General features: G+C 38.4%; 1 protein-coding gene across 1 annotated transcript in view; it reads left to right on the plus strand.

The window, feature by feature from the left end:
• The window catches only part of LOC126168267 (calcium-activated potassium channel slowpoke), a 908,898-nt gene that overhangs the window by 638,537 nt on the left and 248,056 nt on the right, over positions 1 to 22,305 (plus strand). Inside the window, exon 16 of the mRNA XM_049920542.1 lies at positions 8,954 to 9,080. Within this exon, the coding sequence (XP_049776499.1) occupies positions 8,954 to 9,080 (127 nt within the window). The remainder of the gene's footprint in view (positions 1 to 8,953; positions 9,081 to 22,305) is intronic.

A 22,305-nucleotide genomic window follows, 5' to 3' on the forward strand; every position in this document is an offset into this window, starting at 1 on the left:
AGATATACTGTGACAAATAGAAACCAATTAACTTCAGTAGCTCATTTTTTTTCATGGTAAGGAAACTGCTGGAGCAAAAGCGTGTAAAATCAGAATGATGAGCACTAGTTTTTGTACAGAAAACAAAAATTATCAAACACTGTATTAGTGATACAGAAAATTATGAACTCAAATGTTGACATGTACTGTAATACTGAATAAGTAAATAGCGGCTTGATGATACACATGTGTATACTACTGCATGCTCTGATTCAACTTATTACACCATGAGCAACTGTTAATTCACTAGAATTCTGTTGGCAATATCTCATGCAATGTATAGTATCATAGTATGAACCAGTGGAATAATTCTTCTGTTGAAGCACATAATAGACAAATGTGTTCCTCTTTAAAAGACCAACACAAAATTAGGTAACAAGATGCCTCAATCTTCATTCCACTTTCCTCACCAAAAATTTTTTCATGTGAACATATTCCCACATTTTAACACACAATATTCTAAATTATTGTACCCAGTCTATATTTGTAAACATATTTCTGCTCTTATAAGATGAGTTATTGCACTGCAGGATATGAGTTCATATTGAAGATATGTAATATGACTGACATTGTGCACAGTGAAATATCCAACTGTTCATAAGACCAGAAAAATGTTTTTTGAACAACAACATGTCACACACAGGTCAGACATATTTTAAAATTTTGACATGCACTTTAAAATGGCTATAAAACTGAAATAATTGCATAAAACAATTAAAAACTAACAATCAAATGACAGAAATTTGTTTCAGAAAATTCTACTTGACTGTGGTCCCCCACAAAGGAAAGATCATCAACACCTCCTCTTTCTTTAGAGCCCACTTCTTCATTCATCTCTGTTTGTCATTCACTGACAGTTTCTCTCTTCCACCATCACTGTCCCCTCTCTTTTTCACTCCCTCCACTATCACTGTCTCTCTGTTACTCTCTTTCAGCACAAACAAAGCATGAGTATATATGCATGCCAAAATTTTTGGTGATGTGCATGGAATGAAGCCTGAGGCAGCTGGTTCCCCAGTTTTCTGTAAATCTTTTCAAGAGGAATATATTCATCTTCTTGTGCTCTGATGGCGGCATTTTTTCATTGGTTCACCTGCTTTGCCTGCTGCAAATCCTATAGATCAGTAAAGTTTTGACAGTTAATTTATACACTTTGACACATTTTTATATTTTGATACATATAAACAACAAATAAGTATGTATAATATAAAGTTAACACACAATTGTTTGTTTTATGTTTTTTCTCAAGACTCTACTCATCCGCTGCAGTTCATTGAAAATGCCCAGCTTACGATTTGTATCATAAAAGAGTAAAAATGCTGTTAGAAATATTTTACTTAATTTCCCGTCTTCCTAATTTTACATAATTTTTGGCTGTCATTTTCTTATAAGGAATATTAAGACCCTTTATAGCCTATTTTTTGCTACTGCAATACCATTTTGGGCATGTTTGTATAGATGTGACTTGCCCATTATACAGAGACAGTGCATCATAAAATTTTACCAGTGAAAAAATGCTGATTATAAACATATAGCCCCCTTCAACCCTTCAGCCTCCGAAAGATTGCCCATCACAACAGTCTTTTATGTGTGTGTTCTGCGGCCACATGGTGAGTAGATTTTTTATCTATCGAATTAAATAATTTTATGACTATAAACATAATTTTATGACCTCAGAACCTTTCAATGCTCCCTTGCCGTGTGCCCACAATGTCATTTGAAACTACGTTTACTTGTCAGAATGGTTATTACATGCTTATTTTACTGCATTCATACAACAACTTTGAACCACTGGTTCTTAGTAATGGATAATGATACTGATAAAAGTTTAAATGTTACCTAACAATATCTTAGGAATATACGGCAAAACTTCTGACAGTCTGCCATTAATTGAATCTGCAGAAGTGGCCATCACCAAAAATTGTACTTTTTGTACCCAAAAAATCATGGTTTTCCGGGCTTTCTCAGGAACTGCACACAAACAAGTTGTGCTCTTGTAAACCATCTGAAGTCCTCTCTAGACCACACCTAATGCAAAAGAACCAACCAATTTTCTAAACTTGCTTGGGTTGGAGAAAGTGTGTAGTATTTAAATTTTGATCCTGTACTGAAGATAGCTGCAGTGTACCAGTTCTTCTGATGAGTATACAAATGGTCACTAGGCCAAGGGCTATCCAAAACAGGTGACGCCCAATACGCCCACTAAACTCGCTGGACAGAACAGGTAATTAGGATTGTGGAAAGGGGCCAAATAGGTTGTGGTCAGTTCCACCTTCTAATTGTAATTTATTGTAATTTAATAAATTTTACAGCCAAAGTGACACATAGCCGGACCTTTACCTAATGCAACACTTTCACAGCTGAAGTCCTCCAAACAAGAAACCTTACAAATCAACAAGATAAAAATCCACTTAAGATAGCAATAAAATAATTAAAAAAAAAAAACATCACAGCAAAGTAGATAGAACAGACATATGCAAGGTGCAATACAAATGGCTGAAGGCCACAATTAAGTTTCAAAATTTTAGAATCTATTACTGTAGACTTAAAGGCAGAAGGCCTTGGACAGCAACAACAGGTGAGGAAAGGACGCTGCCTAAAATTACGTTAGTGGCCATGGCAGGTAACTGGAACACTAATGGCCACTAGGCAGAAAATTCCACTGGTGCACTCAAATTTTAGTCAAGCAAAATAGTTAATTGCACCAAATAGCGGCTAAATTTCAGCAGTAGAAACACTCAGTATTGCTCACAGGGAAACCTCGCCAACAGCAAACCACCGAAACGAACCACCACAACAAGAATTGACGTGGCTTGGGTAGTTGAAAACACTACTCAACGTTGACATCCTGGGTTGGTGAACCACAAAGCTCATAGCACAAACACACACACACACACACACACACACACACACACACACACACACACACACAGCTGACTCATGAACAATCGGCGAGCCAAAACGCATCGTCCGGTAGGCCAACCGACCGACGATCCACCAAGACCATGGCCCGGCTCAAGTGATGCATGGCGGCAATGGTCAGGTGAGCCATGTTGACGCAGACCTCCGCTGCTCCAACCTGACTGCACTAGTGCCGCAGTGCGACTCCCGACTGGCAGGTTCGGACTGTGGTCCAGAAGCATTCCAACTGACTGGCCGACCCGAACTCGCAACCTGAACTACGACTAACTAACTTACAACAGACAATGAGCAAGAATTAATAGAGGTCAAGCAAAGATTTTAGGAGAGGGGATGTATCGATATGATCTGCTAACGCTGTTCACGGTCAGGCAAGCAGCAACTCAGTGACAGTAGTAATTTAAATTGACGTAGTGAGATGGAAGTACATTAAAAACAGGTTGTAAAATATATGATGGCAGGAATACAAGCCATGCACTGCTCCACCTTATCAATATAACCCCAAATAAAATCCCCTGAAAAATCAAATCTTCACGTGTTTTTTGGAACACAGTGCATGAACCAATTGCATTTGTGAAGATATGGTTAGTATTTAATGAGAAATTACATTCATTCTTTATTCTATCTCAATTAGAATTTTTTGTGTACCTCAAATATTCCTCTGAATTGTGTTATGTTTAAATCATGTCAAACCTTCTTTAACATAACAACAAAATTTGTGTTGCCATATTTGGAGATGGGGTCGAATCGCAAATCTTCCCCCCAGTTCCAGCCCTGGCTCTCAGCGGCCCTGTGTACATGTACAAAGCTAGATTTGATGTCCAACCATGCTTTTTAAGTACTTCACTTATATCCCTGAGTTCTTCCCTTGTCAGACAGTGTATACTAAGTAAAGAAAAGCTCACATGCACACAAGAACAAGTGGACACAATCTGTAACTTACCAGCTCCTCGGAGACTACAGTCATTTCTGGGCATAGTTAATTATTATCTGAAATTGATTTCCAGTGTGTCCCATATTTGTTTCTGACTTAATCAGTTGCATAAAAAAGGAATTAAGTTCATGTGGACACAGGTGTGCCAGATAGCTTCCTTGCAACTTAAAAGGTGCCTGAGGTTGGTCCCTTGTTTAGCAACATTCAGTCCAGCAAATGTGTAATGCTAATCACTGATGACTCAGATTATGGCATTTATGCAGTGCTGTCCCATAAATATTACAGTGGCACAGAACAACCAATTGTCTTGGCATCTATAACATTAAATTCGACACATTGAAATTATTCACAAATTCAGAAATTGGTGTAGCCTATCATATACAATGTCAAGAAGTTTCACATGTATCTCAATGGTACCATGATTCACCTGATCACTGATCACAAGCCCCTTATTTTGATATTAGGTCCCTCTTGGAACTTGATGCAGCAGCTGCAACAGTGGGTAACTATAATTACAAGATCTGTTATAGACCCATCACACAGCACTCAAACTTGAACACACTTTCCCACTTTGCCTTGTGGTCCAGATGTAGTGTTAGCCTGGTACAAAGTATTGTGTTTTGCCTTAGACACCAATCAGTGACACACCCTTGGTGAATTCCCGGTTATGGCATGCAAATTTGAAGTAACAGCAGAAATAGCTCATGACCTACTGCTGTGAATGATGTTGATTGCTGTAGAGTGAGGTTGGCTGGAGCACCCTGCCGAAGGGTGCAGACTCAGCATGGCACACGACATTTTTCATTATGACACTAGCATAGCCCAACCGATAGGCAAATCAGAATGACTAGTTGTAATTCTGCCCTCACTCTGCCCTTGCATACCGAAGTTTCTACACACTGCACATTGGTGAATGTGCAGAATAAAGGCAGTAGTGTGGTGTTATGTGTACTGGCCCAGTGTTGACCAACACCACAGCCCCTATGATCTGTTTCGTCTCCATCATATTTGCAATAAGGGGACACCTTCCATCTGGTTTCTGACAATGGATCTGCAATTCATGTTACCTAAGTTTCAGGATTTTTGTAATGACAGTGTTACTGAATATCTGACTACTGCCCCTTTCCATCCAGCATCCAGTTTGGAAGCTGAGAGTATGTTCAGAACATTCAAAATGCAGATGTACAAGATAATGTTGACAGTCAACTCTGGGAAAGCAATCACAAGCTTCCTCACAATCTACAGGTCCATCCCAGTAAATGGACTCAATCTGGCCAAAATTTTGCATGGTTGCAGAGCCTGCATCAACATCAACTTTCTGTACTCAAATTAGCAGGCCCACCCCTCATGCACTAGCCTTCTTACCACATGGGTTCTCACATATTCGCTCGCACTTTCGGCCATCTCCTCCCCTCCTCCTCACCCTCCACAGTCCCCTTCAGCTGCTGACCAGGCATGCCTCACACAACCAGTCCCAGGAATAGCCTGGCAAACAGCCTGTCTGCCAATGCTACAACTGCCACCCTTGTTGCAAATGACAACAGGTGTTAACAACGGCCGATGATGGGCATCTATGGAGATGGAACCTATTCGGTCTGTTATGCCACTTGCAACTCTCACCGACATCAGATACCCCGACTGGTTCCTGAGGCTGGACCACTATCCCTCCCATTCCCACTCCAGCTCTCCTGCACATAGGTGCAAGCAGCACCCCAGTAACCGGCAAGCCAGCAATTCCACAGGTTGTGCCCACATTTGACATGGCCACTTGTGATAAGGAAATACTGCAGGAACCCTTGGTGGGGATTCCACCACCTCTCTTTCCCCTTCCTGAAAATGTCAACACAGGTTGGGTCATTCCCAGCCCTACATCCTGATTAAAGGGGGAGGGGTTTAGTGTGCGACAGTGATTGAGATTACCATCTCAGACCTAGTGTTGGTGTAGAAGAGAGGTCAGAGATACTCAGATTTCATATCACAGCCACAGCATACTCCCTTGAAGGGTGTGTTGGCACTGGGCATATTATGTGGGCCTCTCTATTGGCATGACAAAGAGCCCATAAATACTGTGGTCCTGAACTTGTTCGGCAGTTCTCATACCATGAATAGTAGAGTGATTGACCTCGCCTTTGTTTACGTTTTTCAATTCAGATTGCTCCCTGGACTAATTGTACATGTTTTTGACGACTTTTACGATACACTGGATTTTGCTTCTTGTTAACTGTTTATTTCGTAATCTCTGTTATCATCAACCACAGGAACTGCCTGTGGGCTGAAGTACAAGTAATCATTAACAGTGTTCTACCTATGCAGTGTACAACAGAAAATGGTTGATAATATTGATTTCAACATATTCTCCAGTAGATTTGGTTCAGAGCCTTCACAATGAAAAAGGGATATAAATAAAATGGCAAGAATTTGTCAAAATCCATTTGTACTTAGATGTTATGAGCAGCTTTGGAACATTTTAAATGACAGTCTAAGACAGCAGTCATAACAGAGGATTACTTTTGTTAAGGGGCGTTGCAGAATTTGTGTAGTATGTAAATTGCTCTAAGGAGATTCAAAAGACACAACCATTCACTGAACATGTTCAGAATGAAGTGAATGTACAACTTGTGCCATATCCCCTAAACCAGTAAGAAAAATTATCACATTTTATTAAAGTAAAAATTCATGTGGCATTGATAATACTTCCAATGTAAAACATTCTCAGTCATATATGTAATACTTAGATACCCCATCATGATTTTCTACACAGATGAAAGTAAGCCTCTCATAAGATGTGATGTAGGAACACTAGTTCTGCTCCTGATTGTCTCTCTACTTAAACAAATTTCTGAGTCTCATTTAGCAGATAATGATTTCCAGAGTTGTTCATCACATGGCATGCCTAGCCACCAGGGTCTGGATTTCAGAAGTTCAGATACATAGCTTCTTATGCACTGTCAAATCAGGTTAATGCAACTACCTGTCAAAAGCCTGACTAACCAACTTCTATTCTGCAGACTGCTATGAGACTTCAGGAAGGGAGTCAGTGAGTTTCTCAAAGGTGCCAACAGGAATGTGAAGTCATTCTCACTTCAATACCATGGCCAACTGTGCTAGGTTTCTTTATTGAGAATCCAAGGTGCATACAGTCCAATCAAGGTGGTCCCACAGATTCTCAATAACTAATCCTCAAGCTTGGAAATATGCATGTACACTATGAGCTGTGTAGGTTGTTGCATTGTCCTGCTGGAGTATGCCATTGTACCGAGGAAAAACAAACTGCATGTAGTCTAATATATCAATTAAAATATACTCACTTAGTGACAACAGAACACACAAATAAAAGGTATTACAGTTTCATAGATTTCAGAGTCAGTGGCTCTTCTTCTGGCAGAAGAGTTGAAGGGGGAGGAAAAGGGATGAAGGGAAAGGACAGGTGAGGTTTAGGAAAAGTGGTAGAGTTCTGAAGAGTCACCCAAAGTCAGAGGAGACTTACCAGATTGGATGAGAAGAAAGACTGATTCAGTCAACAGCCATCATTCACCCTTGTCCTCTATGGCCCATGATGCACCATAGTTGCCAGTTGCCTCTGCACTAGTTTTGGATGGTGCCATTTTACTATGCATGGTTTACTTTAACTACAGTGCCTCACAAACAGTTTACAAATTTAGCTCTTTCAAAAATGTTTCCGCCCTTGGCCCAAAAGCCATTGATCGTTCCCTATTGGACATCAGATAAATCACTCTGTTTCTGCATTACAACAATGACTGCACTGCTGACCATGAGCCCCAACACATTTTATATATCCTCCACTGTTAGTGCTACCACCTATCATCTGTGACTGGTTATTGCACGTTGATGCTGAACATAGGTGATGATCACATTAATGTGATGGGACCGTGTACATGTACTGACTTCATAACAAATTTCGAAATTATGAAGTATCATCTCTTGGGACTGTGATTTATTGAAGACATTTAATGATGAGTTAAAACAGTCTGTTAGAGAGGTTATAATTTTTATGGAACATATGTCTGCATATGACTAGTTTACTTTTTGTTTAAGAAATAAGATAAACAAAGTAATAACAGCTGACTCACAACAGTTTACCTTCAATGCAATAAATTACAAAGGGTATTCCACAAACCTGAATAACTGATTTTTCTTCCATATTTGATTTGTCTCATGTTTTTATTTTTAAAAAGTTCAAATGATGTCCTCTTTGTGTATTACATAACTATTGTTGGTAAACAAAACAAGAAGTATCTACACAATAAAGACCAAATGACTTTTGTAATTAAATTTGTTTCTGGTTTTTCCTAAATGACCTTACTGAAAGCAGTTAAAGACAGTCACAAAGTTCATCCAGTACTGTATGAGAGGATATGTACCATATGTGTCAATATCAGTAATAACTGAAACAAGAAAATTGATATTGTAGAGTGTCTTAATTAAATAGCATCATCAAATTTATCCAAAGGAGTAATCATTCATTTTAGGGAAGAGAAATTCATGTGTTGTATTGCTACTCATAGACAAGTGTAAGGATAGTATTTTGAAGTAACTATTCACCTTTAGGAAATTATATTAAAAGTTCCTGAGTTATTTATTCTATAGATAAATTTTTGTCAGCAATCCATTCCAGTTTGAGAGAAGCAGTGAAAATAGTGATTTTCACAGTAACAGTGCCAGTTGGAAAATCATTCTCCACTGTATTCTAGTGCATCTCACTGCAACTCCCAAATGGAGTGAAGTGCTTAGACTTCTTTAGTACTGTATCCACAGAAGTAATGTCTGACAAACAATAAACTACAGTTGAAACCAGATTACGATTATATTTTCATGGCAAGCCATTCTACAAGTGAGTACTTGAGTAAGTGTTAGTTACTGAATTCATATTTGGAATTTACTTGCATAACAATCAAGAGGGAGAGGGAACAAAACATGTAGCTAACAATTAATGTTCACTAACTTACATGCCTCTTTGTGACAAAAGTGCTAGTAATGGATGGTAATGCTGCATTTAATATTCCAGTACATTTTGTTTATATTTTGTTCTCTAACTTTCAGTGCTTAGAAACCACAGAAATACCCCAACTGCTTTGGTGAATTCAACAAAGCAAGTAAATAAAGTGAAGCCCAATGTTAATAGGACTACACCAGATAATTTAACTTCTCCCAACCAAGGCTATAACAGGTAGGAGACACATTAATTAGACCATTTGCTTAGCCTCAACAACTCTTTGTAGAAAATCTAGTAGCATGTAATGGTGAAAATAATTTATAACATTTATTTTACTGTTCTGCTTGGCTATATATAAATTTTTGTGATTGATGTAATTTCAGGTTCTAAAGAGAGCTATTAGCAAAACATACCTTTTTGTAAACTACAATATGCAAACTAAACTGCATGAAATAATGATGGAAATAATAGGAAATGTCAATTCCCTGTTAATATTGTATTTATAACACAATGTTGTCTTCCTGGCAGTGATATCTGGTGCATGAAGAGCTTTATTGTATTATGTAAAAATATCTTGCAGCATATAATTTATAGGTGGGACGCATGCATGTGTCTAAGTTCATTAGCAACTGAAAGTTATATATTTAATTTAGACAGATTAAACAACACTGTCTGGAATTAGTAATAGCAGGTAAGAGGAAGAGCTGTAACAGTCCTGAAACTCGGAAAAATTTATAATTATATTTGATGAGAGAGAGAGAGAGCATAAATGCACATAGAAAAAATAAACATTGGAATATACATGAGTACTTTAATGCACATTTTATGGCTATAAAGCAGATACAGACATCATTGATTTTACTGTTGTTTTTAGTGTTGTATTTTTTATACAAGACATGGCCCAAATTTTGGTTTCAAACATTTTTTAGCCTATTGAAGAGAATGTTATTTTGTTCTCACGTCATAAAGCTGGTTCGAGTTTGTAAAAAGTGACAAATGGAATGTCATTCATAACTTCACTTACTGTCACAACAGGAACGAACTTTTTTATTTGCCAACATTATGCTGTATGTATTGTCTGATTTGAGTCTGCAAAGACAAGATCACCAAGCACAACAACTACATCAGAACTTTCCAACCGGCTGGATACTCAAAACAGATCACCTATCATACCTAGCATTAAAATCTCAAGAAGCAATTTAAATTACATTATTAATGAAACACACATAACACTGGTGTAATATTCTGCAATATTAATTATTTGTTACATGGACCACTCATCATCAGGTACAAAGACAAGTATTGTAGAATATTACACCAGTGTTGTGCGTTTTTCATTCATAACGTATAAAATATACTACCAAAAACTGATGGAACAGTCAATCAATGTGAAACAATTTAAAGAAACGTCTGTTATGCACTTGAATATAACGGCTGAATCCTTGAACCATATCAAGAAATGATTAACTGCAATATGTGACTGCATTCAAAGAATGTTATTTGTTGTTTTATTAACTTCTTGTTTGAAGATGTCTTTCATTAATTGCCTTATTCACTTGTTTCACAATGTTTCTAGATAAAAATGGGATATCAGCATCAACAGATCATGAAATACTTGAGTTAAGGGGTTCAGTAAGTCACTTAATATGTAGATTGATGGAGGTAGTGGCACGATTTGTCTTGGTATTCTAATGGTATAAGCAAACTAGTTTTTGAAACTGAAGTATTGACATGCATTCTCCATGGGACCTGACACATAATCTCCATGAGACTTTTACATATAATCTCCATGAGACTGCAAACAACTGAAAGCAAGGGGAAGCTAAAGCCATAATTTCTCCCCAGGACATGCAGCTCTACTGCATGGTTAAATGATGATGGCATCCTCTTGGGTAAAATATTTTGAAGGTAAAATAGTCCCCCATTCAGATCTTCAGGTGAGAACTGCTCAGGAGAGTGTCATCATCAGGAGAAACAAAACCAACATTCTATGGATCAAAGTGTGGAATATTAGATCCCTTAATTGGGCAGGTAGGTTAGAACACTTAAAAAGGAAAATGGATAGGTTGAAGTTAGATGTAGTGGGAATCAGTGAAGCTCAATGGCAGGAGGAACAGGACTTCTGGTCAGGTGAATACAGGGTTATGAATACAAACTCAAACAGGAGTGATGCAGGAGTGGGTTTAATAATGAATAAGAAAATAGAAATGTGGGTAAGTTACTATGAACAGCATAGTGAATGCATTATTGTAGCTGAGATATACACAAATCCCACGCCTACCACAATAGTACAAATGTACATGCCCACTAATTCCACAGATGATGAGATTGAAGAAATGTATGATTTAGTACAAGAAATTATTCAAGTAGTTAAAGGAGATGAAAATTTAATTGTGATGGGGGACTGGAATTCAATAATAGGAAAAGGAAGAGAATGAAAAATAATAGATGAATATGGGCTGTGGGAAAGGAATGAAAGAGGAAGCCGCCAGTTAGAATTTTGAACAGAGCATAATTTAATCATTGCTAACACTTGGTTTAAGAAACATAAAAGAAGATTCTCTATGTGGAAGAGATCTGGAGAGTCTGGGAGGTTTCAGATTGTTTATGTAATGGTTAAACAGAGATTTAGGAACCATATTTTAAATTATAAGACATTTCCAGGGGCAGATGTGGTCTCTGACCACAATTTATTGGTTATGAACTGTAGATTAACACTGAAGAAATTGGAAAAAAGTAGTAAATTAAGGAGATGGGTCATCGATAAGTTGAAAGAACCAGGGATTGTTGAGAGTTTCAGAGGGAGCATTACACAACAATTGATTAGAACAGGGAAAAGGAATACAGTAAAAGACATATGGGTAGCTTTAAGAGTTGATATAGTGAAGGCATCAAATAGATGAAAAGACAGATCGAATAGGTAAAAAGACAAGGCTTAGTAGGAATCCTTGGATAACACCGAATGTAACTGATGGGAGGAGAAAATTTAAAAATTCAGCAAATGAAGCAAAAAAGGAATATGAAAGTCTAAAAAAAAGAGATTATGGGAAGTGTAAAAGGTTAAGCAGGAATGGCTAAAGGACAAATGTAAGGATTTAGAAGCATATTCCACTAGGGTAAAGATGGAAAGATATATATCACCTACAGGAAAATTGAAGAGTCCTTTGGGGAGAAGAGAAGCAGCAGTATGAAAATCAAGAGCTCAGAAGGTAAACCAGTCCTAAGCACAGAAGGGAAAGCTGAAAGGTGGAAGGAGTGTATAGAGCATCTGTACAAAGGAGATGAACTTGAAAGCAGTATTATAAAAAGCTTGTACAGGAACCAGATGTAAGCTATAAAAGTCGAGGGGCATGAAAGGCTAGCAGTGGTTGAGAAGGGAATGGGACAGGGTTGTGGCCTATCCCCATGTTATTCAATATCTACATTGAACAAGTGGTAAAGAAAACAAAAGAAAATTTTGGGGTAGGAATTAAAGTTAATGGAGAAGGAATAAAAACTTTTATGTTTATAATGACAGTGTAATTCTGTCAGAGACACCAAAGGACTTGTAAGAGCAATTAAGTGGAGCAGTGTCTTGAAAGGAGGATATAAGATAAGATAAGATGAACATCAACAAATGTAAAATAACGGTAATGGTATACAGTCAAATTAAATCAGTTGATGCTAAGGGAATTAGATTAGGAAATGAAACACTTAAAGTAGTAAATCAGTTTTGCTATTTCGGCAGCAAAATAATTGTTGATATCCGAAGTAGAGAGGATATAAAATGTATACTGGCAATGGCAAGAAAAGCATTTCTGAAGAATAAAAATTTGTTAAAATTGAATATAGTTTTAAATGTTAGCAAGTACCGGGTGATCAAAAAGTCAGTATAAATTTGAAAACTGAATAAATCATGGAATAATGTAGATAGAGAGAATCAAATTGACACACATGCTTGGAATGACATGGGGTTTATTAGAACCAGAAGAATACAAAAGTTCAAAAAATGTCCGACAGATGGCGCTTCATCTGATCAGAATAGCAATAATTAGCATAACAAAGTAATACAAAGCAAAGATGATGTTCTTTACAGAAAATGCGCAATATGTCCACCATCATTCCTCAACAATAGCTCCAGTCAAGGAATAATGTTGTGAACAGCACTGTAAAGCATGTCCGAGTTATGGTGAGGCATTGGTGTCGGATGTTGTCTTTCAGCATCCCTAGAGATGTCGGTCGATCACGATACATTTGCGACTTCAGGTAACCCCAAAGCCAATAATCACACCAACTGAGGTCTGGGGACCTGGGAGTCCAAGCATGACGAAAGTGGCGGCTGAGCACACGATCATCACACACAAAAACGACGCGCGCAAGGGATCTTTCACGAGTCTAGCAATACTTCTCTCTCTCTCTCTCTCTCTCTCTTTTTCTCTCTCTCTCTCTCTCTCTCTCTCTCTCTCTCTCTCTCTCTCTCTCTCATAAAACCCCATGTCATTCCAAGCACGCGTGTCAATTTTTACCTCTCTATCTGTATTATTCTGTGGTTTATTAATTTTTCAAATTTATACTGACTTTTTGATCACCCGGTATTTTGTGAAGGTATTTGTATGGAAGTGTAATATAAATGATGAGTAATTTAGATAAAATGAGAAAAGAAACTTTCGAAATGTGGTGCTACAGAAGAATGCTGAAGATTAAATCAGCCAATCATGTAACTAATGAGGAGATACTTAATAGAATTGAGGAGACAAGGAATTTGTGGCATAACTTGACCAAAAGAAGGGATCGGTTGATAGCACACATTCTGAGACAACGAGGGATCACCAGTTCAGTATCGGAGGGAAGTTTAGGTGGTAAAAATTGTAGATTTAGAAAGATGGAGGTTGTAGTAGTTAGTCAGTGATGAAGAGGCTCACACAAGATAGACATTTATTTAAGGAACTCAGGATATTCACAGTACCTTCACAATACATATATTCACTTATGAAATTTGTCATTAATAACCCATCCCAATTCAAAAATAACAGCAAAATGCATATCTACAACACTAGAAGAAAGAATGATATTCACTAGTCTGGATCAAATCTCACTTTGGCACAGAAAGTGGTGAATTATGCTGCCAGAAAAATCTTTGGTCATTTGACAAATGGTATTAAAAGTCTCACAGATAGCCAACCAACATTTAAAAGCAAATTAAAAGAATTTCTGAATGACAACTCCTTCTACTCAATAGGTTAATTCTTAGATATGAAGTAGTAACTAAATAAATAAATTAATAAATAATTATTTTCGCTAAAGAAAACTTATGTTAAAGTGACACATTCCACATCATTACGAAATGTCATATTCATGATCTATGGAACAAGGATTAATGTATGTATGTATGTATGTATATGTGTATGTAGTAGCATGAAGAACTGCATCAAACCAGTCTTCAGACTGAAGACCACAAGAACAACAACAAAAACAAGAACAACTCCATGAGACTTAATTCCCTAATATGTATCATTTTCTCACCAATTTCTCTGCATGCCCATAATTTGATTAAAGTAGTTTGGATAATTTTGCTCATGTTGCTCTATTCATGTGAAGCTGCTGCTTGTGTTCATGTGAAGTGGGAAATTAAGATCATCTTATGTGAAATGAGTCTCACTGATCAGAAATTTTGTGTTTAAATACACTCATTGGTGGGACTTAAAAGTCTGCCAGTCAGATTTGCTAGTGCTAATTCAATATTAGCGGGTTTAATTATGCTGAGTTTTTAAGATACTCTTTTGTAGTTTTTACATTTTATGAATCTGTCAAACGTGTTCGGTGCAACAATACTACACAAATGAAAATAGAAATTTATTATCAATACAGGAATACATGTACAATTCACTGATCCTACAAATATGGTCAAAGCAGTTTCCATGCTCTTCTAAGCAAACTTTACATCTTTTCAACACTGATTTACAAATTTTGTCATATATCTTCCAGGACTGTAGGTTTTCAAATTATGATTTGATTTGTTCCTTCACTAATCTTGACAGAATAAACACCATTTTTTAGTATACCATGGAATGAAAAATCCATGGGTGTGATATCTATGGATTGTGGAGGCCATTGACTAGTACCATATCTGCCAGTCTGTTCATCAAAGTTTTCACTCAGAAAGTCTCACACAACAACTCCATAATGTGGAGGTAGTTTCTCTTGTTGCCATATCAGCTTTTCCTTCATCAACAGCAGATGTGCCAAAAGGTGACTATTTGCCAGTGCTAAGATTAATTCTTGAAGCATACTTAGATAATTTACAGAACTAACAGTACCATTAAAAGAATAAGGCACAGTTAGCCTGCTGCTGAAACGCCTGTCCAGTCACTCATGCCATTCACCTAAAAAGCCATTTTGCCTATCCAAAGAATGCCTTTGTAAAATTTGGCATTGGCTTCTTGTCAGACAATTCCATATTCCTGTCCATAGTTTCATTTAGGCCTTGAAGTACAGGAGGCCTATATTGTTTCAATTTTAGATTTATCAGAATCTTTCATGGGCTTGTTCTTGCTATTCCAAACTCCTTTGATGCTTTTCTTTGAGATTTAGTTGGTAACTATGCAAAACATTCCATGACAACATTAAGATTCACTTCTATATAACAGACACTAGTGCACCTGAACAAGGAAGCTCCATTACCAATCTCCTTAAATCTTAAATTTAGTTGGAGAATACCCTGTTGAGATGGAGGCTGGATGTTTGGAAAAACGTGCCACAAACAAATCACATACAGAACACTAATTATGGTCATGTTTCCACCATGTTTGGAAAACTAATACACACTGTTCTGTAATTCGCTTTCTATTCATTGTTTCTCAGATTGCAAACAAGCAACAGAACCTCAAACTGCTAGTGCCAGTTAACTTTCGGTACTACATCATAGTCAATTTGGTTTCACAACTGACTACCATTACTCTAGGCAAAATGCTAGTAACATGTGAGTTATGGAACATCCTGTATTGCTGATATTCATGTATCAACTGGTGTTGCCAATTAAAGGGTTAATGTGTGGCTGAGTACAAAAGAAATATTTTCAGTAATCACATCTTTCTCATTCACACAAAGAATAGATTGGGAATGTGATTGTAATGAAATCAGTGACACTGTGGAATTCATGTTCTGAAGTGAAACAAAGAATTTGGCTTATATTTTTAATAGTGTATTAAATGTAAATCTATCCTGTGCAGAAGGCCTAAAACCTGAACCAGTGTTCAAATTATGTGAGCATTCATCAACTTTCACATGTGGTTTTTCTTTACATTTTCAACTCCAACACCTACATCAGCATTGACTTTTCATCTTAAATATGTGGAGAAGTATCTATTAGCCATGATCACTAGTAATTTATGTCTCTAAGTGTGGCATAACTCTTAGTTGTCTGTAGCACACAGGATTACTTGACATATCTTTACGTCTCAGTTAATACACCTTCAGCTGTGCTTATCGATTTTTTTTTTTTTTCAATTGATTTTGGTATTAAAATACACTATCTTGATGCCCATTCTGGGGCACACTGCTTGTTGAAGTTGGTTACGATTGTAAACTTCATGAGCATGGTCTTATTTAGTGTGAATTTGTGGATGTCTCCTTTTGCCCAGTATGGCATGCTAAATCTCCATACATTCACTTTGAAGGTGTCATCCCTATTACATAGAAATATAGTTACAGCTATTGTCCCAAGCTTGACCGGAAGATGGATGTACAGAGAGTACTTGACTTATTTCATCCATCTAAGCTCTGTGTTTGTCTTTGATATGGTGACTCAGACTGAACTCTCAACTGCCCTGCACTGGTATAAACATACCTGCTCTGTAGTCACTCCTGCTCATCTCATCTATTCCCTATTTGTTCATGAATTTAAAATTTGTTCATGGCCAACAACAAATATAAAAAATAGAGAAGATAAAATAAGTAGGGTCATTCACCTAAAGAGCTTGTAATCTCACAATTCCTCGCTTATTTTCATACAGTTCTTTCAGCAGAGAAGGAAGAGCATTACAGGCTACTCTCAGCTTGGATCACTTTACTCTTGAGGACACTGATTGATAAATTTGGAAGCTGTACTGCAGTGGAATGCTTAGTTAACCCACTTTTCAATTTGTCTGATCTAAAGAAATACAGTATATTCTTTACTCTGCAGCCAAGTAAAGAGTAAGCCAAGAAAGAGCTCATGATTCTGTGTAATAGAGTTCCATTGGCTTTCTTTTCCTCTTATGCAAGAAAAAATCACTACTAAATTCAATGAGACAGTATGAAATAAATAAATAAAATGGATTTTGTAGATGATTATCTTCTAAACTTAAATAATATTACTGAAGCATAATTATTACAGACAGGGTGGAAAATTTCAGAAAAATGTGTGTGTGTGTGTGTGTGTGTGTTTGTTTGTTTTCCACATCTCCTCCTAAAAGAAGGGTGAGTGAGGAGGAGATTTGGGGGGGGGGGGGGGGAAGGGAGGGAAGAGGAAGAGGAAGGAAACATAGAGAGGCAAGGAGATGAAGAAATAGAGGGGGGTGTAGAATATGAACATAGAGATGAGGTAAGTGGAAATGATGGACAAGGGGGGGGGGGATGAAATGTGTGCTATACCTGTGCGACTTGCGTGTAAAAGGTCGGTGGTTTGGGGGGGGGGGGGGCGGGCAGCTCAACTGCGTGGTTATCAGCATTGTGTGTAAAAGGCTAATTACAAATATGAAAACAGTTGTATGTGTATGGTCCACACATCTTTCTAAATCAGTGGATCGATTTTAACCAAACTTTATACATACAACGTTTTTTACCCATGGACACGGGCAATACTACAGTGTTTTGGTCAGGCTGGATTGCACTCGGAAGATGCAGTGTTTACTATCTCATTTAGTGTATCATGAGTCCATGCTGACACTACAAAATGTGTAACAGCCTTCTGAAGAAAAGTTTCTTGCCCCAGAAGACTATTGACAATCTTTAATTCTTATACTGCTGTTCCCCTAAGGTTATATGGTCTTCTGAAGAGCCACAAGGAAGGGGTTTTGCTTAGGCCAATTGTGAGTAACATTTGTGCTCTGACATATTGTGTAGCAAAAACACCTTGCTGTTGAGCCCATTAGTGCATCAGTGTGAGCATCACATTAAGAACTTGATCCATTAATTACATAGACTAAAGGGAATATGTTTGAATGACTCTGATATTCTAATACTAATTTTTGATGTGGTCTCTGTCTTCATTCACATTCCTCTGTCTGATTAATTATGGTTAATTGAGGTTAGGTTTTATATTGAATTAACAAACCTATTTTGACATGTGTTGAATTCCAATTACATTTTGTTCAATGACCAGCACTATGAGCAGACAGGTGGAACCATGATGGGAAGTCTATTGTCACCCATTATTGCCAATCTTTTTATGTAAGTCTTCAAGAAATGTGCCTTGAAATCGGCAGCTTTGAAACATATGTGGTTCTTTTTCTTTTTTCAGATATGTGTATCATACTTCTGTTGTTTCGCATCATGCCAGTGAGAATTTGAACTATAATTTAAAACATCTGAATTCAATCCACCCGAATATTTGTTTCAGTATGGATGTGGAAAAAGAGGCTGCCTTCCCTTCCTTGATTTGTTGGTGGGGAAGGAGGTTGTCTGTACATTTGGACATGCTATTTGTAGGTAGCCATTTCACTCTAACTTGTATCTATAGGCTGGTAGTTGTCACCATCTGACTCAGCGTCAAATGGCACTTCGTAACTAGGCTCACAAGGCTCATGTCTTCTCAGACTCAGAGAGTTTATCAGCAGGGTTAGCTCATCTTGAGGTCACATTTCATCACAATGGTAACAGAGAAAGACAGATCAGAAGTCTGTTGCACTATCGATGAACTGTGCACTGGGTGAGTGACAGTAATACCGAGAGGCACCAAAGTATACAACCTTTTTGTCTTATGCAGATAGCATTTTCAACAGGAGTGGTCATACTTTGCAGGAATATGATGTGAAATAGTTTTTTGATGAGCATCTAAGATTAAGGTCATTTAGATACCATAAAGGAAGATCTTGGTGTCTGTTGTATTCCTTGCAGTTGTGGCATGTCATACATGTTCAGACTACCAGGACTGTGGAAGACTGGTTTACTGAGCATGAGTGTAACACCCACCTACAACAGCTGAGCAAATCTGCTGTTACAGAATATTGTCTTGGCACTGGTCATCCTAAGGAATGTAACAAGATTCTGATATGCACTTTCACCCATTGAGATGGCATTTTTAAGGAAGTAGTTGAAATTAAATAGAGATGGAGGGTTTTATTTAAATTTTGCATGGAAGCCTCCTCTCTCCCTTGCAAAAAACAGAGGGACACAATTAATGCTATCACATCTGCTGGTTATTAACTTTCACTATAGCTAATGTCTGATGTTGGTCATCTTTGATTGTATGGTGGTGCTACTGTTTACAGTGTGCATGGGCATGCACACACATGGATGTGTGTTGGTGTATGTATGTGTGTGCTTGCATTATCTTTCTGCAGTTGCTCTACAAATCAAGGTTTTAAAATCCCTTGCTAAGTGCTTAGTTGCTGCAATTTTGTCTTCAAAATGACAGGGTGTGCACCTGTTGAAATATCGTCAGTTGTTTTTGATGTCACTTGGCTGCATCCCCATAAGTTATTTGAACATAACACCTATTGTCTGAAAACAAGCACTGTGTGGGTAAGAACTACTGTATCTACACTATGTGATCAAAAGTATCCGCACACCTGGCTGAAAACGACTTACATGTTCATGGTGCCCTCCATTGGTATTGCTGGAATTCAGTGTGGTGTTGGCCCACCCTTAGCCTTGATGTTAGCTTCCACTCTCACAGGCATATGTTCAATCAGGTGCTGGAAGGTTTCTTGGGGAATGGAGGCCATTCTTCATGGAGTGCTGCAGTGAGGAGAGGTACCGATGACAGTCGGTGAGGCCTGGCATGAAGTCGGCATTCCAAAACATCCCAAAGGTGTTCCATAGCATTCATGTCGGGACTCTGTGCTGGCCAGTCCATTACAGGGATGTCATTGTTATGTAACCACTCCACCACAGGCTGTGCCTTATTAACAGGTGATTGATCATGTTGAAAGATGCAATCACCATCCCCAAATTGCTCTTAAACAATGGGAAGCAAGAAGGTGCTTAAAATATCAATGTAGGCCTGTGCTGTGATAGTGCCATTCAAAACAACAAGGGGTGCAAACTCCATGAAAAACATGACCACATCATAACACCATTACCTCCGAATTTTACTGTTGACACTACACACACTGGCAGGTGACATTCACCATGCATTCACCATACCCACACCCCACCATAAGATGGCTACATTGTGTACTGTGATTCATCACTCCACACAATGTTTTTCCACTGTTCAATTGTACAGTGTATAAAGGTGTCGTTTGGCATTTACCAGCATGATGTGTAGCTTATGAGCTGCCGCTCAACCAGGAAATCCCAGTTTTCTCACCTCCCATCTAACTGTCATAGTACTTGCAGTGGATCCTGATGCAGTTTGGAATTCCTGTGTGATGGTCTGGATAGATGTCTGGCTATTACACATTATGATCCTCTTCAACTGTCGGCAGTCTCTGTCAGTCAACAGATGAGGTTGGCCAGCATGCTTTTGTGTGGTACATGTCCCTTCACGTTTCCACTTCACCATCACATTGGAAAGAGTGGATCTAGGGATGTTTAGAAGTGTGTAAATCTCGCATACAGACGTGTGACACAAGTGACACCCAATGACCTGACCACGTTCGAAGTCCGGGAGTTCCACAGAGCACCCCATTCTGTTCTCTCACGATGTCTGATGACCACTGAGGTCGCTGTACTTGGCAGTAGATGGCAGCACAATGCATGTAATATGAAAAACGTATGCTTTTGGGGATGTCCGGATAAATTGATCACATAGCGTAGCCTGCATTGAAGGAAAGAGGGGGAGGGGGGAGGGGAGGTAGAAAGAGTTGGTAAGACCCGACTTCTCAGCTGACCTGCATGACTGATACGTTGTGTGGATAAGATTGAGTTTGTTCCAGGCATTTACTTAAAGCTAATGCTCAGCACCAATGGTACTACTCTGTGTCATAAAATCTCTGAGGAATGCCTGTCTCATCCTAGTCCATCCTAACTTAAAACTACCTAGATGCTGCAGTCTGACTGGAAATAGTATGTGTGAATACTGTGTCAGTAGGTAAAATACGTTGGTGGCTGCTTCTGAAGGAAGATATTGCTGAAGTGTGCCCAAAAATGACCTTAGACACTTCTGTCCTCTCATTTAAAATACAGACACAGCCCTCTTTCAAGGCACAATAAAACTCTACTTCCTCTAAATTTGATAGAAACCACCCTTTTTCTTAAAAGTACAACACCCTAATGCTTTCCATTATATCCACCAATGAATGCTGCTCGTTCTTGAGATGCTCGTCAGCTGTAGCAAAGCATCTCAAGAATGAGGAGCATTCATTGGCAGATATAATGGAAGGCATGATGGTGTTGCACTTTGTAAAAAAGGGGAGGTTGCTATCAAATTTAGGGGAGCTAAAGATTTATTTGTACACCAATACTGACTTCACAAAGAATTGTTAAATCAGGATCTGAAATCAAGCAGCAGGGCACAGTGAAACAGATGTATTTTTAATACATAAATACCATACATGGAAATATAAATAACTATCATTATCTGTAGACAGTCCAGGTTGTATTGCACTTAAGCACAGACAATCCAATCAATGAACCAGAGAGAGAGAGCCAAAAAATTGTTTTCAAAGATTGATTGAGCACAGTGGACACAGAAAAGTTGAAATGTTTTGCAGTGAGCTTCCAGTTCAGATGTTTGTTTGCACACATGACAGCATGTGGTTGACTGGTGTCCAGACTACAGCTTATCCATGATGCTGCTACTGGCAGCAACTGGCGTGCACTGTGGAGGAATGCTCATCTGCATTAAGGCCATTGCCCACACTGTATCCATGGGCAATGGCTGTGCATGCTGTGCTGTTGCACAGACTGAATTGGAGACAACAAACTAGGTGTTAGGAGCTGACACCACACCCCTCTTCTCTGTGACTGAAAAGGGAAGAGAACTCAGCCATGTAGACAGCCTTCTGACATGCCAGTGACACTTGACTGATGAGATCAACCTGAAGGAAAGATGGTCTTCGTGCAGCTCAGGTTGAGTGCCTTGGAGGCATCTGCCTGCGTATGCCAGGAAAGCTGGCAAAACCGAAGTGTCCAGGAACACCAGCAGCAGTGGTACGTGACACAGCTGTACTGTCAGGACTCAGCAACTGAATGAGGGGTAGCTTGCATTGGTCCAGAACAGTGGCCTTGGGCAAAGTGCCAATGATTGCAATGGGCAGATATAATGCCCATGACATGGTTGACAACAATGGTAATGACAGAGGCTGCAGTGCTGGCGGAGAGGCATGTGGTGATC

The sequence above is a fragment of the Schistocerca cancellata genome, chromosome 1, assembly GCF_023864275.1.
Source record: "Schistocerca cancellata isolate TAMUIC-IGC-003103 chromosome 1, iqSchCanc2.1, whole genome shotgun sequence".
Lineage (NCBI taxonomy): Eukaryota > Metazoa > Arthropoda > Insecta > Orthoptera > Acrididae > Schistocerca > Schistocerca cancellata.